This window comes from Mobula birostris, chromosome 9 (genome assembly GCF_030028105.1).
Source record: "Mobula birostris isolate sMobBir1 chromosome 9, sMobBir1.hap1, whole genome shotgun sequence".
Taxonomy (NCBI): Eukaryota; Metazoa; Chordata; class Chondrichthyes; order Myliobatiformes; family Myliobatidae; genus Mobula; species Mobula birostris.
Window position 1 is genome coordinate 48,694,030 of NC_092378.1, and position 17,212 is coordinate 48,711,241.

The 17,212-nt window shown below is 39.7% G+C and overlaps 1 protein-coding gene across 7 annotated transcripts in view; it reads right to left on the reverse strand.

The window, feature by feature from the left end:
* Nucleotides 1-1,362: 1,362 nt before the first annotated feature.
* Nucleotides 1,363-17,212, reverse strand: part of hipk2 (homeodomain interacting protein kinase 2) — a 259,940-nt gene continuing 244,090 nt past the window's right edge. For all 7 annotated transcript variants that reach the window (XM_072268021.1, XM_072268017.1, XM_072268020.1 and 4 more), the window contains 3 exons: nucleotides 12,604-12,851; nucleotides 11,287-11,447; nucleotides 1,363-10,303 (listed from right to left, as the gene is read on the reverse strand). In XM_072268021.1, coding sequence (XP_072124122.1) covers nucleotides 9,839-10,303; nucleotides 11,287-11,447; nucleotides 12,604-12,851 — 874 coding nt within the window. In that variant the 3' untranslated portion in view covers nucleotides 1,363-9,838. The remainder of the gene's footprint in view (nucleotides 10,304-11,286; nucleotides 11,448-12,603; nucleotides 12,852-17,212) is intronic.

The following is a 17,212-nucleotide window of genomic DNA, read 5'->3' on the forward strand; positions in this document are numbered from 1 at the left end:
TGAAAGTTGCCTCACAGGTGGATAGGGTAGTCAAGAAAGCTTATGGGGTGTTAGCTTTCATAAGTCGAGGGATAGAGTTTAAGAGTCACGATGTAATGATGCAGCTCTATAAAACTCTGGTTAGGCCACACTTGGAGTATTGTGTCCAGTTCTGGTCACCTCACTATAGGAAGGATGTGGAAGCATTGGAAAGGGTACAGAGGAGATTTACCAGGATGCTGCCTGGTTTAGAAAGTATGCATTATGATCAGAGATTAAGGGAGCTAGAGCTTTGCTCTTTGGAGAGAAGGAGGATGAGAGGAGACATGATAGAGGTGTACAAGATAATAAGAGGAATGGCCGAGTGGATAGCCAGCGCCTCTTCCTCAGGGCACCACTGCTCAATACAAGATTACATGGCTTTAAGGTAAGGGGTGGGAAGTTCAAGGGGGATATTAGAGGAAGGTTTTTTACTCAGAGAGTGGTTGGTGCGTGGAATGCACTGCCTGAGTCAGTGGTGGTGGCAGATACACTAGTGAAGTTTAAGAGACTACTAGACAGATATATGGAGGAATCTAAGGTGGGGGCTTATATGGGAGGCAGGGTTTGAGGGTCGGCACAACATTGTGGGCCGAAGGGCCTGTACTGTGCTGTACTATTCTATGTTCTATGTCGATATTTATTGTTTGTTTATTTATTTATTATTATTTCATTCTTTTTGTATTTGCACATTTTGTTGGGTTTTTTTTGTCCACTGGTTGAACACCCAGTTGGTACTGTCTTCTATTATAGTTATTAGTTTATTATGGATTTATTAAGAATGCCCTCAAGAAAATGAATCTCAGGATTGTATACGGTGACATCTATGCACTTTGAGAATAAATTTACTTTGAACTTTGATCTTTGTCTCCTCCACCCCAGAGCTTTAGGTGCAACACAAACAAGCCTCTCCTTCAACTACCAATCTAGCCACCCTCTACCCCAATGTCTACTATCTAACCACCACTCTCCAGCTCATTAGCCACCTGGATGATACATCCAGATATGACTACTTAACTCATTATTGATTGGACTGCATCATTAAAAACTTAATACATTTGATGTTATCCTAAAAAGCTGCCCACATCCTAATTTATAACCAACAAAGTCTCATTCACTCTCCTTTCTGCTTGCTTACACACAGTGACTCCCAGTTAAGCAATGTCAAAATTTAAAAATTCTCACTCTTTTCAATTCATGATTAAAGAACAGATTCCTGTTTTAGCTTCATCTGTTTTGCAGCTTGAGCTCTCATGAGGCAAAGAGAGTTGGCATTGCAAGTGACATGACATGTATTGATTGTGCATGGAGACAGATACAGGTAGAGGCAACATAAAGACTGGGTTGTGTGGTGACTTAAAACAGTTTAATGCAAATCCAAGACAGTGTGTGATTACATTTCTGCACATATACAATATGCATATGTGAGTGTATATATTCTGATTAGGAGATAAGCAGATTCACCTTGGAGACCGAAAAAATGATCAACAACCAGTGAACTACAAGCTAAACAGTTCACAACAATAGACCCCCTTTTCTCCCTACAGTTAGTAGTAACAGTTAAAATAACTATATACTCTATAATTTTTCCATTAAAATCTTCTTTTAATTTACAATGCTTCTAATATTAGTTTCAAGATGAGACCATAAAAATTTCCACTCATTCCTCCTACAACTGAAACAGTTAAGAGTGAGCTCACAACATCTCTTAAAAAACATTTAGTAGCTACGACTGAGTTTCTGGTTGAATTTTCTTTTTAAACACTCTACAATTCGGTAAAATAAACATTCTCATAACCATATCTAGAATATGGGGCAAAGATATAAATTTCTACATTGTACATATAATCCTACAACATCTCACACCTCCCCCCACCCCACACCCTGCACCCATGCCTTTAAAAGACAACAAACCACAGAGCAAAAAGACAGTCCACAAAGAAAAACAGAGAAACACTTTGATACACAAACCTACAGAGAATGAATACAGATAATCAGATAACTTTGACGCCGAACGAGGATGAGATGAGATTCTTAGTTTAAAATAAAACTCAAAATGTATTTTGGATAAACCAGCACCAAACTTTGGATGTGGGTATTGTCCAATGATTCATGTGACTCCAATAAATGTGCCCCCATACTGACAAATGACATTTCTCCTCGTTTCCCCTTTATTCTCCTCTTCTGCTAATTCAGACTGGTGAGATATTTAGAAAGTTATATCAATAAGTGGGATCATTTCATATCTACCAGGATCTGAAAAACTTTTAAGTCCATGCACCTGTCAGGAAATTCAAAATGGCATTCTACCGCACATTTTGTCATGGTCAGCAAAAATAAAACTCACGTAATAATTGTTTGAGTTGGTGGAAATGAAACTTGATTCCTTACTTCACTTAAGAGTTTTAAAGGAAGTGGTTGAAGAGATAATAAACCCATTGGTTGAATTTTTTCAAAATGCACTAAATTCAAGGAGGGTACCAGAATGACTTGTTCAAAAAGGGAGAACAGAAGGTGAGAAACTATCAGCCTGTTAGTTTAGCAGTTATTTTTTGGCAAGATGCTAGAGTCCCTAATCAAACAACTAATTCTTCAGGAAAGCTAAATTTAATCAAATCTAGTCAGCATGTTTATATGTAAGGTAATATACATTTGTCAAATTAGCTCAAATTCTTTGAAGATATCATTAGGAACACTTGATAGAGGGGAACCTGTTGATATAGTGTATTTGGATTTCCAAACGTTATTTGACAACATTACATATACCAGGCTGATAAATGAATGAAAACTAGCTGTCATTTAGAAAACAAGGAGTAAGTGCAACTTTTTCTGGTTGGAGGGGTATAACTACTAGAGTAACCTAGGGGTTCATTCTTGACTTTCAACTGTTAGCTTTGTAACCTGAAGGAGGAAACAAAATATCTAATTTCCAAATTTGCTGATATAAATAAAGTTGGAAGGGCCTTTTATGATGAAGGCATTATGATTCTGCAAAGGAATACAGATAGATTGGATGAAAACCAGGCAAATGGAATTTCATGTGACAAATTGTTGGGGCCATACACTTCAATAAGAACAATCAAACGTGGATATAATCTAAATGGAGTGAGATTTCAAATGAGTGAAGTTCAGAGATTTAGATATTTTAGTGCATGAATCAACAAAAAAAGTTAGTAGGCAGGTCCAACAAATAGTTCACAGGGAAGGCAAACAGCATTTTTTTGCAAAAGGATTGGAGTTTAAGAATAGGGAGACTTTATTACAGTTGTACAGAGTATTGGTGAGGCCTTACCTGGAAAACTGTGCAGTTTTGATTCCTTTACTTAAGAAAGGACATAGTAAGCAATCCAAAGAAGATTTACCAAGCTGATTTCTGAGATGAGAGGTCTGTCCTGTCAAGGGAGGTTAGACTGTTTTGATCTGTACTCCTTTGAGTTTAAAAGAATGAAGGTGACCTTGTTAAAATATACACAATATTAAAGGGCTTTACAGGGTTGATCTTGAAATGTTCTTATTAGTGAGAGAGCTACTAACGAGGGAACATAGCTACAATGTAAGGGACCAGTCATTTAAAACTAAGGTACATAGATTTTTTTTTTGTCTCAGAGTAGTGAGTCTCTAGAATTCTCTGTTCCTGACAGTGGTAGAGGCAAGATTGATATATATATTTAAGGTGTAGATAGGTAAAAATTTGAAAGATGGAGGAATTGAGGATTATAGGGAACTGGCACAAATGAGACCAGTTTAGATCAACCATGATATGAAATGAAATGGCTGGACAGGCATGAGGAGCCTATTTTCTTGTGTTGTTGTATTTACCAAGACATTAAGGATAAGCAAATTTTTGTTTTGTGTGTGAGAAAATGTTATCTGTGTATTGTAGGTTAATCATTCTAACTTCTCACTTCATTGTTTTCCTGATTATTACTATCCTTGGCTGGTTAGAGTGGAAAACCAGTCATCTTCCAACCTGCCTTGGCTGCTGTTTAGCCAGTTCTGTAATAGTAGTGAAACTAAGTGAGAGTATAACTATTTGGGTGAATCTGTACAGTGTGTGCATCCTAAAAATAGGTAGTGCAAGAAGCATGAAGTAGACAGGGTATTTAAGCATTGCAGGATAGCAAGGAAGAACAGAATGGTGTAACCATACCAGGCTGGACAGTTAAAATTTGGTAGGTCAGTGCAACGTTTGGGGTTTGACATTGTCCTTGCAGGACACAACAGTTTGAGGAAGGCTGTGCAGAGTTCACTTAAACAGTATTGGCATATTAGAACAGTGCTCGTTACAGTTCACTGTAACCTGGCTACTCCTGGCTAGTTTATATTCTGCAAAGTGTGAACAAGAACAAAGTCAGGCTTGGTTCTCGTTACGAGTATAACTGAATCAATTCAAAGGATCAAGATTCTCTCCAATGCGTAAAGCAGAATATTTAATGATGGTACAGATTTTATTGGTGGAGGATACAAACCAATTACTTATAATTTTATTTGAAAATATTGCAAGTGATGGACATTAAACTTTTACTCAAGCATCTCAAAATGCAACTATAATATATACCAACTACATTACCAACCACAGTAACCTGCAAGTTTCCTTTTTGTGAATTATACACAATTGTCCTGATTCATTGATTCTGTTACCTTAACCCTTCTCAATTTCTCACCAGACTCCATTCCTCTGCTTTTTGAAACCATCACACCAATCTCTCTCCTCATCAGCTCAGCTGCATGAACAATTTATCAACTTCACTATTCTTTCAATTCAGAACTGGAGTTGGTATGTATTATAGATGACAGTAAAGTGCCACTGAGCTTAAAATGTATATACTGTAATGGTTCAATAGTGTGTTTCCCTGATGGCTTAGTAAATTCTGTCAAGGAGTAGGAAATTCCAAGACTTACTCGGAGAACTACTTTGAGCAGGGCTAATGTTAGGGGCTTTAGAAAAAGCCTCTTGGGTCATGATTCAGTGGTTGTTCTTTGTTTCGTTTCCTGGCAAATCCTGCCTCCACAAGTGATTGGCTACTTGAACAAGACATCAGATTAATCAGCATGACAGCAAAGAACCAGAAGGAAAGGGGAAAAACTGAAACTATTTTGGGAAAGAGGTCCCTTTCCTCCACCACAATGTCAAATTTGAGTGCATCTATTTGGGAGCTTAAAAAAACACAGCCAGTTAATATAGTTGCAGGCCTAAATCAACAACTTTTTTTTATATCTTGGTGAAGTTTAGTTCAATTGTGTAATAAAAATAATATTTGCACAAAATTAGTACTAGACCTAAATTTGTTATAGCCCAAGGCAGGAACTGTTACAATTTCTGCAATCTGGCAGCTAATAAGAAAATCTGAATAGCACTGTGTATAGCTGAAATGCAGCTGCCCCACCCCATAAAGTTTCACACATTTCCGGCTGTGATAAACTTTATGCTTGAAAACTTCCAGAAAGCTATCAATATGAACAACAAAAAAACAAAGAAAGTGATAGAATGAGGGAGGATGTAACTCCTGAATTTCTTTGGTGTTTTTCTTTAGCTTCTCTAAAATCCCAGATTTGTGGTGATTTGGGTCAGTCCTATCGATCATATTCTTGACAGTTTCATCCCCTCCCCCAAACTGATATATCACAATCAATCTTCATCTTCATCTCCATCTCCTGAAAATATAATGAAGGATACAGGAAAAATTTGTATAACACCACAGTCTCTCTTCTGGGTTGCTTTGAGCAACATGTGGTTTAGTAAAATGTCCAATAAAATCCATGTCAAACTATGTTTCTTGTCTTCAATCTATATAATCCTACGCATGTGATAGTATCTCCCACATGTGACCATGTCCATTTAACAGAATGATGTTCCTATGTGGTTGCCGAAGGGGAGCCTGCATTGGAGAATTGTGGCTAGTTTTTTGTTGTATCTACACTCCTTGCTTGGCATCAGAGAACTGGTGCAACGTTCTGCTGTATGTATGAAACCCACATTCTTTTGTAAAAGCCATGCATTATTGTCAATATACATGGGAGGTCTTCTGAATGAAAGGCACTTTCAGCCGAATTGTAAAGATGCTCAAAATGCACCACTGCCATAGCATTTCACTTGGACGACAAAGCAAAAACGCTACCAGTTCATTTTTAACAACCAAAGTACAGTGAGCAGCAAAAAAATGTATTGCAAATAAGTCAGTATAATGAAAAGTCAAACATCAAATGGATTCAAGCTACCCAGAAATATCAGCCACACATTGATCTCAGATGAAATATTTGCATGTGTGATTGGTTAATCCCCATCAGCCCAAACCTGCTATCATCCACTGGCCTTGGAGGGTGCTTGTGGAGATTGTGGACAAGGGCTTGTGGTTGACATTGAGCAGACTGATGAACATTTGCATCTCAATATGTCTTTAAAAGGTACATGAATAAATTCATTAAACAGAATAAAAATTGATTCTCATATGATTTAAAAATTATGCTGTGCAGACAGCTCACTTTACCTGGTACTCAGTAGATTTTTGAGACCCTTCTGGATTTGATGATTAGGAACATTTGTTTTCTTCTTTTATATATATATAAATATGTATATACACACAGAACAGATATGGATTCACTCAAATGTATAAATACATCAAAATAGCAGCAATGCCAGTCATCATTAAACTAAGAAATTACAATCTAAAGAAAAAAAAACAAATTAGGAAATTAGAGTTAGTTACACAAGAGGAGGAACAAGTTTCAGCTCCCTCCTACTAAAAAGGGTGAAGACAGCTTCATAAAATAACCAGTGGTCAAGGGGCAGCAAAGAACATATGATGCAATAAAATGTGGTTTCTTTGGTGACAAGAGCCATTTTGTTTTACTATGCATGTTTTACTTGTTCTTTTCTTTGTGTTTCCATCCTTATACTAAACCAACTCTTTTCCCCATCTGGGTTGCAGCTGGCTGCTGTCAGAAGGCCCAAAATAAGACTCAGCCTTCAGAATGTACATAACTATTGTTGTCACCAGATCATTCAAATTGTGGAAAAGTTCCAATGCACTTCTTCCTTGGCCAGTTGGAACCCAGCTGATGCAGCTCATGTTGTCCTTTAAAATCACATCTGTGTTCAGAAATACATTCTCTACACTTCCATATTTTTAACAGTTATCTGCCCCAAAGCAGTGTTACATAAGACACTGACCACATGCTCATTGGGAAACAGTTGGAAACAGGTATCATATTCAAATGATCTACACAAATGAACCCCTTTTTTTACATTTCCTGGTAAAATGGCAAAATGAGAAGTAGTGTTGATCATCAGGACTGTTACATAGTTTCTGAGTGAGACAATATGTTTCTCAAGTAGATGTATATGAGTTTTACATTTACCAGGATGGGATAATCTAACTAAAATGAGCATGGATGGCTATCATTAACTATAGATGGCCCTGTAGATGGCAGATTTTTATTGGACAACAGTGCTCCAATAGGAAATAAATACAATGCATGAAACAAATAGCAAGAAATTCAATAGTTCCCTCTAAATTTATGTGGAGCTGGTTGTCATCAGAAGGAAATCCAGAGGCAAGGGAAAATAAAACAAAATCAATAGTCAATCAAAATATTTAAAACAGCAGCTACACTTAAAACCTATCTGACAAGGAAAAATTGAAATATTCTTTCAAAAATGTCAGTCACAAATTGTGTATTGATCAAGAAAATACTTCTAAAAAACATATCTTCCCAAGAAAAAAGCCTAGTTTAATTATGACAATGTACCAGTTAAAAAGATTCCTGTACTTGTATTTCTCATTCTGCCTTTTACTCCCCAAAACACACAAGCACGGACAGAATCACAATGCTTTTCACCATCAGGTGGTAATCAAAACCGCTAATACTCTCTTTCTTTAAACTGTTTCATCCCTCTTGCCTCTGCCTATCAAATCAGTGACTTGTTGAAAATCCCGTTACAGTGTTTCAGTCAGGGGAGCCATATGTGGTCTTAATGTTTAGTAAAGGTTGAGCAGGTATAGCAGAACCCTCAGCCCATACCTTCACATTTGCCAATACATTTGGACAGAATGGGGCTGAGCTGTAATTCCATGTTGAGTGAAACAGCATATCAGTGCTTGCCAATGAAGTTCCAACATAGTACCCAGAAACATCAAACTAACATGCAGTTAAGGAGTTATAGCAACAGGAGTAGGCTAGTTTGCCTATGAGCTTATAGTACCATACAGTTAGGTCTAGGCTCATCAATATTGCATGAAATTGGGAGAGCGAGGGAGAAAGATAGCAGGAAATCAAAGTCCTGCTTGGTCAGTATTGTGCACAACAGGAAATAGTCCACTGTTCTGACATCTACGTGAGTGATGCTGTCAGAGAAAAATAGCAGCAATTTGCTTGCTTCGTTGAAAAAGATGGCTGATATTGGAATGAGACATCGATGTAGCCAGGGATGAAAAATACTAAGCAGAACTAGTATGGGAGGGTTGAAGTTTATTGGTAATACTGAAATCTGATAATGCAACATAAACTAATCCCAAGACTTTGAGTGTTTTGGGGTACAGCAACTCTGTGTTACCTCACCTTACATTTTCTTTCTCCCTGATACGACAGGATCAATAATGCTGTAAAGCATTTTACCTGCCAGCATCAATTAACTGAAGACAGTTATTGGTTCATGACAATTGATACCTCTAAGAGGAGGACACTGGTGATTTTATCATTGGCAAGAATTTAGATCTATTTTTCGGGGTGATGGATGTTCCAGAAATAGGCAAATTGATGTACTGTATAGGGGGAAAGGGAAAACCATTAATTAATTCCTCAATTAAATGAAAACTCGATGTACTTAAAGGGCTAAAAGGTGCATTCTTCTTTGAGACTTTACTCTTTTCCTGATGATGTCGGCCATGGGAAGAGGAATGCAATCGAGTAGGAACCAGTAGAGTTATACCATGCGGAGTGGGAGTTCAAGAAAACAAGCATCTGCACGTTCTCTCTGCTTAACCACCACCCAAGTCCCTTTTCAAAGGTACCCTTATCCCGTCCTCTGGTGGTCTCCTACAGCTAGTCCTTTCTGCCACCCAAGATCATAATGCCCAAGAGTCACTATTGGGAGACTGTCTCAGTATTGACATTGATCTATATGAAATCTGGTGGAATTCTCATCCTTTTCTGTAAGGCACTAAAAGGGAATATGTTCAAAACCAATGCCTATGCTAGGAAGCTCTCTGTTAAAGAAACCACAGACAAGAATATCAGCACACATGCACACACACATACACACTGGAGCTCTGAACAGACACATCTAGTACGCCTTAAGAACAGAGTTAGGCTGAATCACAGTTGTGTAATCACAAGTAATATCTATTGGTATCGTGTCACCAAATGATGCTTTCCTTGACTCTCTACATTCTAAGGAGCCCTGGCAACCTTTACCTTCACAAGGATGGTTTTATTTAGAAAAGGAAGAGCAGCTCTTTATTTTTTCAAAAAAAAAAGTAAAATTGGGAAAGTCAACAGCTGTAGTACATTTACTGAATTTCACTAATAAAATTTCAACCAAACTCTGAGAGTCGTTTCCAGGTTGTAGATCCTTAATCTCCTCCATCCATCCACTATCGACTCCCCTTTGAAGGTCTTCATCACTGACCAGTGGTCAATTAACAGACTTAAGTTTTGGTGATTTTTTTTTTAAAAAAACAAACTTCTCATAAAAAGATTTGTTTTTCTCATTCTGTGACCAGGCACACTTCCTTCCAGCCCATTTCTGAAGTACCTTCCCAAATGTGAGATGCATTGTTGCTTGTTTTAATTCAATATAGTGTCTTATTGACCTCCAGTCTTAAAGATAGGGATACTGGTTCACCTTGGTTGGGCTCAGTGGGTATCCTGTGTAGACAGCTGAGGCTGGCGAAGCATTGATGTATGTCTGATGGGCAAACTGGGGTTGGTACTGACTTGGATGGATGGTTGGAGAAGGCAGTACTCTTGGCCCCATGCCAACGGGCACTTGGTGAACTATTCCCCCAGGATGGGTAGCATAGGCGTGCCTGGCAGAGCCCTGCGATGTCACAAGGTGAGCCACCGTGCCTGTGGGGCCTAGGGCAGCAGGTGTGGCATAGGTATACAGATGAGGCTGACCCGGTAGATGAGCTGCAGCCAGGTGAGGATGCACAGTTGTGTGTGAAGGACTACGATGTGGGAATGAATAAGGAGCCTGTGCAATAGTCGGTGTGATGTAAGCCTGTTGTCTTCGATGTCCATGGTTTCCACTCCGCTCCGGTATGCTTGTCGCATGTTGCTGAGCCTAGAGCACACATTCATTGTTAATTGAGACAGAGAGAAACTTTTGCATAACTTTTCAAGAAATATGACTTTATTTCCAAGATCAATCTTTCCCTTCAATAATAATATAAAGCAGTGATGATAACAGCATTTGAATCTCCTCACCCATAAAGACATCTCTTCATACTCAATCCTCACTTTAAAAGGTACAGAGATTGAAAGTGTGCAGATGTGGATCAGAAGTATTGTGAAGTCAATTGAGCTTAATCCTCTGTTTACAAATACAGGGATCCAGGCATGTCTATATTTTTCCACACAAGGTTTGACATTTCAGTTATATCTGGTATTTGTGGAGGAATCCCAGACATAGATCTCTCCAGGCAACTGGAGAGATCTCATTATTATCCATTCTTTTCTTTACACTGCAAATGCAGCCAGGAATGCCCAGTTTAACCCTTGCTGCACTCTATTCTCTTTTCACATCTAAAGGGATTCAGCCACAATCAATGACAAAATGTAACACACATGAAGATGGTCACAGAGATCAGGAGCATGGGACAAGAAAATGAAGTGAAGCGAAATTGGGAGTGAGTATCGGATCTGAAGCAAGTGACCAGAGATCAAGGAGAGCAGACAAGGATCAGGAAAGAGCAGATAAGAATAGCTTGCAAGCAAACAGGAATTGAGCAGGAGTAGCTGTGGATCAGGCATGAGTCGATGGAGAAGATGGGACCAGACAGGAACTGGTAGTAAAGGCTATGTGGATCCAAATTCAGAGATGAGGAGTAAGCATTTGGGGATTGGGGTGAGCAAACCGCAGTCAGAAACATCACACTGGAATCAAGAACAGGTAGGTATATATTGAGAGTGTGGTAAATAGTGATTGAATAGGGTTAAAGAGTGAATGGACAGACTGGGAGAGGGAAAAAGGGATTGGGGATGAACAGATCTTGACAGTAACATATACTTTAACTTTGAATGAATATAAAAGCATACATTAGGTACCTGACTGAGATTAAGTGGTTGCTGTTGCAAGGAATGGGCCGTTGACCTCTGTTGCCGGTAAGGTGATATCCCCGAGAAACTCCCTGAAGAGTGGCTTGTACTAGATGTTACTATGCTGGAGTTTTTGGTTTTGTGTCCCAATGAATGTTGCCCCTGTATACCTGAAAGAAAAATTCAACATGAAAAGATGGAATAGCTCTACTACACAGGAGAGAAATCTTGAAATTTAATTTAGTTATATATAGTAAGAAAAAAGCATAAATAATTGGACAATATGTGCTCCACATCTAAAACAGGTGTAGCCAATTAGCCTTTGCAATAGATCTCAGATTGATTGGTCTTTCATGAGATGAGCACCAAACTATTAACATATCTGGTATATAATCAGAAATTCAAATAATGAAAAGTCATAAATAAAATTTGACTTCAATTAATTTGAAGTTTTAATATGGTTTATTAGCTGAATTGCTTATAGCAATGCTAGTTAATCCCATCTGGCAATGCATACTGCAAAGCAAATTATATCCTCTTTACTGCTGAATACCAACTGAAAGATAATCCATTATTTAGCTGCAATTTAAATTAGTGACCTTGAAAGCCACAAGGTGTGTCAGTTGATGAAAGTTGTTTCTAGATTAACATGTGCTCCTGTAGATCCTGCCTGAGGCAGAGAAAGACTAAAATTACCCTTTTTCTTTTCTTTTTATAAAATCAGTTCATAAAATCTCATAGCACAGAAGCAGGACTACCCTGGTGTTTTGAAATAGATGCACAATTAGGATCACTACCTTGCATTTCTTCAAAGGCTTTCAATTTTTTTTGTCAAGTATTTGGAGCGATTTTATTGGCTCACATTCTCAGGTGTGACTAGTACAAGGCACAGTACACAGAATGCCAGATTTTGTACATACTTGAATGACATTCATGGTATTATTGAGAACATGGTATATTTTTAAAGAGACAGGCCTGAAATTCTGCAGCAGCTCAATTGAGAACAGATAGATCCCCTTGTTCTCAATTCCAACCTCAATGGAACTAATTTCTTCAAAGAACTTTCAAACAAGGCATAGCCGAAGCTGATGCTGGAGGCCACCTGAGTTGATTAAAAGAGACTGTATTTACTATCTGCAACGCTGAGATACTCCTCAGAAACTGCCAATGTCAGCAACCGTCTACATTCCTCTGTTTGAATGCATTTTGGAAGTTTAATTGCCAAATTAGTTCTTCTCCGAGTGCCACTGGTGGTCTGTGAATTTCCTGTACGGACTGAGACAATTGTGTGGGATAGAAGCAGCAAGACGAAAAAGCTGCAGCTACCTGAGACAAGGCGATCACATCCTGCTACAGTATCACTTGACTGTGTCTTGAGGGGAGGGACAATGATAGTCCGTGGGTTTCCACCATAGTGGCTGTCCGAGTATCCTTTGGTCGAGTTGTAGGTGGTGTTGTTGCCAATGGTGTGTCGCTGTCGCACTGCACTTGGACTGTTGCTGCTCGAGGAGTCTGAATCTGGCGAGTCATGAACTGTGACACAGCTGATCACATTCTTCCTCTGCTTTGATGATCTGGAGTTAAAAAAAGCAAGTGTTTTTTTAAAAATAATCAACTGGAGCAAAATTAACTTTTTATCTACAGCAGCGTATATCCGTTACGAAGGGCTTGAGATCATGCAAGCTGCTGCTTGTGGCAAATGTGGGATAGGGTTAGAGTGCAGGAGCTCAAAGCTTTGGCTCAAGAGTCTTCAGTGAGGGGAGGCAGAGGTGAAGGTAGATTTCCCGCAACTTGCTTTTATTCTGATTGCACAGGTAGAGCAGTAGAAATGTTACACAGGATGGTGGAATGCTCCTCTTGTGGGTATGTGACAATACAGGGAGATCTCTGATGTTCCTGACAACTACACCTGCAAGAAGTACATCCAGCTGCAATTTCTTACAGACTGCATTAGGAGAATGGAGCTGGAGCTGGATGAACTCTAGATCATTCAGGAGGCTGAGGGGTTAGTTAATTGACAGGAGATACAAGAAGGTAGGACACAGGTAACTGGGTGACTGTCAGGAGAGGAAAAGGGGATGAGCAGCCAATCCAGGGTATGCCTGTGGCCATTTCCCTCAATAACAAGTATATTACTTTGGATACTGTTGGGGGAGGGAGTGGGGATGACAGTAGAGAAAACCACCGTATTCAGGTCTCTGGCATTGAGTCTAGACCCGTGACTCAGAAGGGAAGGGAAAAGAAGAGGCAAGCAGTAGTGATAGAGGATTCATTGGTTTGGGGAACAGGTAGGAGGATCTGTGGAAAAAAAATGAGATTCCCAGATGGTATATTGCCTCTCTGATGCCAGGGTTAGGGAGATCGTGGATCGTGTCTGTTGGCTAACAAGGAATTAAAATATGGATTAAAACACCTAACAGGAATCAGTCAGGAGACAGTGGAGGTCGCCATTTTGTGAAACTGTTTAGTAAACTCCACTGAGAACTGTCCTGTGAACTGGTTTTGCTCTGGAATAGCTGGATCTAAAGTACTATGCAAAAAAATCTTAGGTACATATATATAGCTAGGGTGACCATAGACCTGGAGCAGAGAGTGTGTTCCTAAATCTGGTAGGAGCAAAAGATGTTGGGAATAACGAGGGTGGAACGCAACAGGAGGGATGTGGAACAGGTGGCAGAGAAAGAGTTTTAATCAGTTTTCCGGGTATTCCTGATCAGCTGAAACACTAAATGTTAATTATCATTGAGAATGAACTTTAAACTAAATTAACAGATAGATACCAATTATATTGATAGCTGGCATCAAGAGGAACAGGGTGACTTCATGAGTTTCTTTATGGTGATAAACGTGATAGCTGCTTTGTAGAAAGCAGTAAGAATTTTTTAGTTGCTTGACAAGCTATATTGCCAGACCCTTGGAGACGGTGCCTTATCCTTAAGAGACCTCAAATTGTCTGCTAATCACAGCTATTGTGGATCAAATTTTGTTTGCTCCCTTCAAGGATATTGTTAGTCAAAGTATTTTATCAATGATGCATCTTTCACATAATTCACCATTCGCAAAATTCAGGGGTAGTTATTTCAAGGGAATTAAAGGCATGAAGAATTAACAATGGAAAATAACAAAGTGGCAGACCGACATAGGTTATCTATCTGTTGTTATGATAGAAGATACTATTAGTATTCCAATTACGATGTAAAAAGGGCAAAATATTCAGTCATTGGAGGCAAATTTAAGGGAATAAAGGCTGAGAAATCACCTGAGCCTGGAGAACTGAGCCTAGACTGTATGGATACAATAATTCTGTTCTTCCAAAACACCTAAATTCCAGATGATGAAACCCACCCAGATTTTCGCCATTTTAGAGCTGCCATTATGAGAGTGGGCCAGTGTAGGAATGGGAATCTCAGGATTTGGCTGGAGAGGCGTCAGCAAGTAGGCACACGTGAATAGCCCAGATAGCTAGAGTGGTAATGGCTAATACAAGGGGACCAGGTAAGATGTTTTTTATATAGTAGTTAAATAGAAAGACACCAAAATTAGAACTAAATAAATAAAATATGGATGCAGGGTGAAGTGATGTGTTGTAGCTGCATGATATTAGAGCAGGTAGAACCTATTATGGTTCCTGGTAACCACATCTGCACTAAATGATGGTTGCTCAAGGAACTCAGGCTCAAAATTGATGATGTGGAATCTGAGCTTCAAACACGGCAATGCATCAGGGACGGGGCAAGTTACCTGGGCACAGTGCTTGCAGAAACAGTCACACCCATTAGATTAACTACTTCAAATTTAGTCTGTGATCAGCGACAAGAGGGTGTGACTGTGAGTGAGTCAGGTAGAGGGATCCAAAAGGTATTGCTGGGGGAACATTTCCATCAGGCCTGAGATTCTTGCTCCCTGCACAAATAGGAGTGAGGGCCTTAGGAAAGGTAAGTAACCAAACCGTGGCACCGTGGTTTAGGAGGGAAGAAAAATATCTCAGCAGGTGGGGATAGTATAGTCAGGGTTGGAAGTCCCAAAGGTTGTGTTACCCTGCCTGGTGCCTGGATTTGGGAATCCTCCTCAAGAATTCAGAGTGAAATGAGGAAGTTACGGTTGTCTGGTCCATGTGGGTACCAACAATGTAGGAAGAACAAGAAGAGATTCTACTCAGGAAATTTGAGGAGCTAGGGACTAAATTAAAATGCAGAACTAAAAAGGTAATAATCTCTGGATTGTTACCTGAGCCATGCACAAATTGGGCCAAGGTTAATAAGATCAGACTTAAATGTATGGCTCAAATATTGATGTGGAGAAGTGGGATTGAATTCATGGAACATTGGCACCAGTAGTAAGGAAGCAAAAAGCTGCTCCAAAGGAATAAGCTCCACTTGAACCATGCCAGGACCAGGATCCTGGCAAATCACATAACTAGAGCTGTGGATAAGGCTTTAAACTAAGTGGGATAGCTTGGAAAGGCATGAATAAAGTAAAACTGAAGGAGAGTGCAGGAAAGGTTACTGGAATCTTCAGAATAAAGAATAAGACAGAAAGTTTAGAAAGGGATGAGAATTTGACTTCAGACAACATAGAATCAAAATTGAAAAGGGAGGCGAATAATTATTAACCGCGTGGAGGAACAGAGAGATCAGGTTAGATCACACTTGGAGTATTGTGTTCGGTTCTGGTTGCCTCATTAGAGGAAGGACGTAGAAGCTTTAGAGAGGGTGCAAAGGTGATTTATCAGGATGTTGCCTGGACTATAGAGCATGCCTTAAAGGTTGAGTGAGATAGGGATTTTCTCTTTGGACTGAAGGAGAATTAAAGGTAACTTGATAGAGGTGTTAAAGATGATAAGACGCATAGATAGACCAGATAGCTAGAGTGGTAATGGCTAATACAAGGGGACCAGGGTGGTAATGGCTAATACGAGGGGACATAATTTTAAGCTGACTGACTGGAGGAAAGTATAGGTGGCGGGGGGTGGGGGGAGTCAGAGGTAAGTTCTTTACACAGAGAGTGGTTGTTGTGTGGAACATCCTGCCAGGGTGGTGGTAGAGGTTGTTATGTTAGGAGCATTTAAGAAACTCTTAGGTAGGCACATGGATGATAGAAAAATGTTCTGCCCTGCAGTCATCTGGTCTCCTTTTGAAGGTTTGCTTTCCTTCCACATCCCAGAGATGTGCTGGCTGCTAGGTTAGTTGGATACTGTAAATTTCCCCAAGTGTGAGAGTGAGTGGCAGGAATATGGATGGGATGGGGTGCTGATGCAAAAGGAATTAGTGCAGAATGGTGTTTAAAGCTCAGCACAGATGCAGCAGGAATAAAAAATCCTCAATAGGTCAATGAAGATGCACCCTGTACCTCAGCAGGTCAGACAGCATCTATGCAGAGGAATAAGCAGTCGAAGTTTTGGGCTGAGACCCTTCATCAGGACTGGACAGGAAGGGGGAAGGTGCCACAATAAAGTGTTGTGGGAAGGAGAAGGAGTACAAGCTGACAGGTTATAGGTGAGGGGGAATGTGGGTGTGTGGAAGTGGGGAAGGAAGGATGAATTTAAGAAGCTAGGAAGTGATAGGTGGAAAAGATAAAGGGCTGAAGAAGAAGGGATCTTTTAGGAGAGGACAGTGGGTCATAGGAAGAAGGGAAGGAGGGAGGGGCCACCAAAGGGATGTGATGGGCAGTTTAGAAGAAGAGAAGGGGAGCCAGAATGGGGAATGGAAAAAGATAGTATGGGGAAGAGTGAGAAATCACTAGTAGTTAGAGAAATCGATGTTCATACTATCAGTTTAGAGGCTACCCTGACAGAAAATGAGGTTGCTTTTCCAATATAAGTGTAGCCTCATCAGGGCAGTAGAGAAGGCCATGGACTGACATGTCAAAATGGGAAGTTGAATTGAAATGAGAAATCCCACATTTGAGGTGGACTGAGTGAAGGTGCTTGATGAAG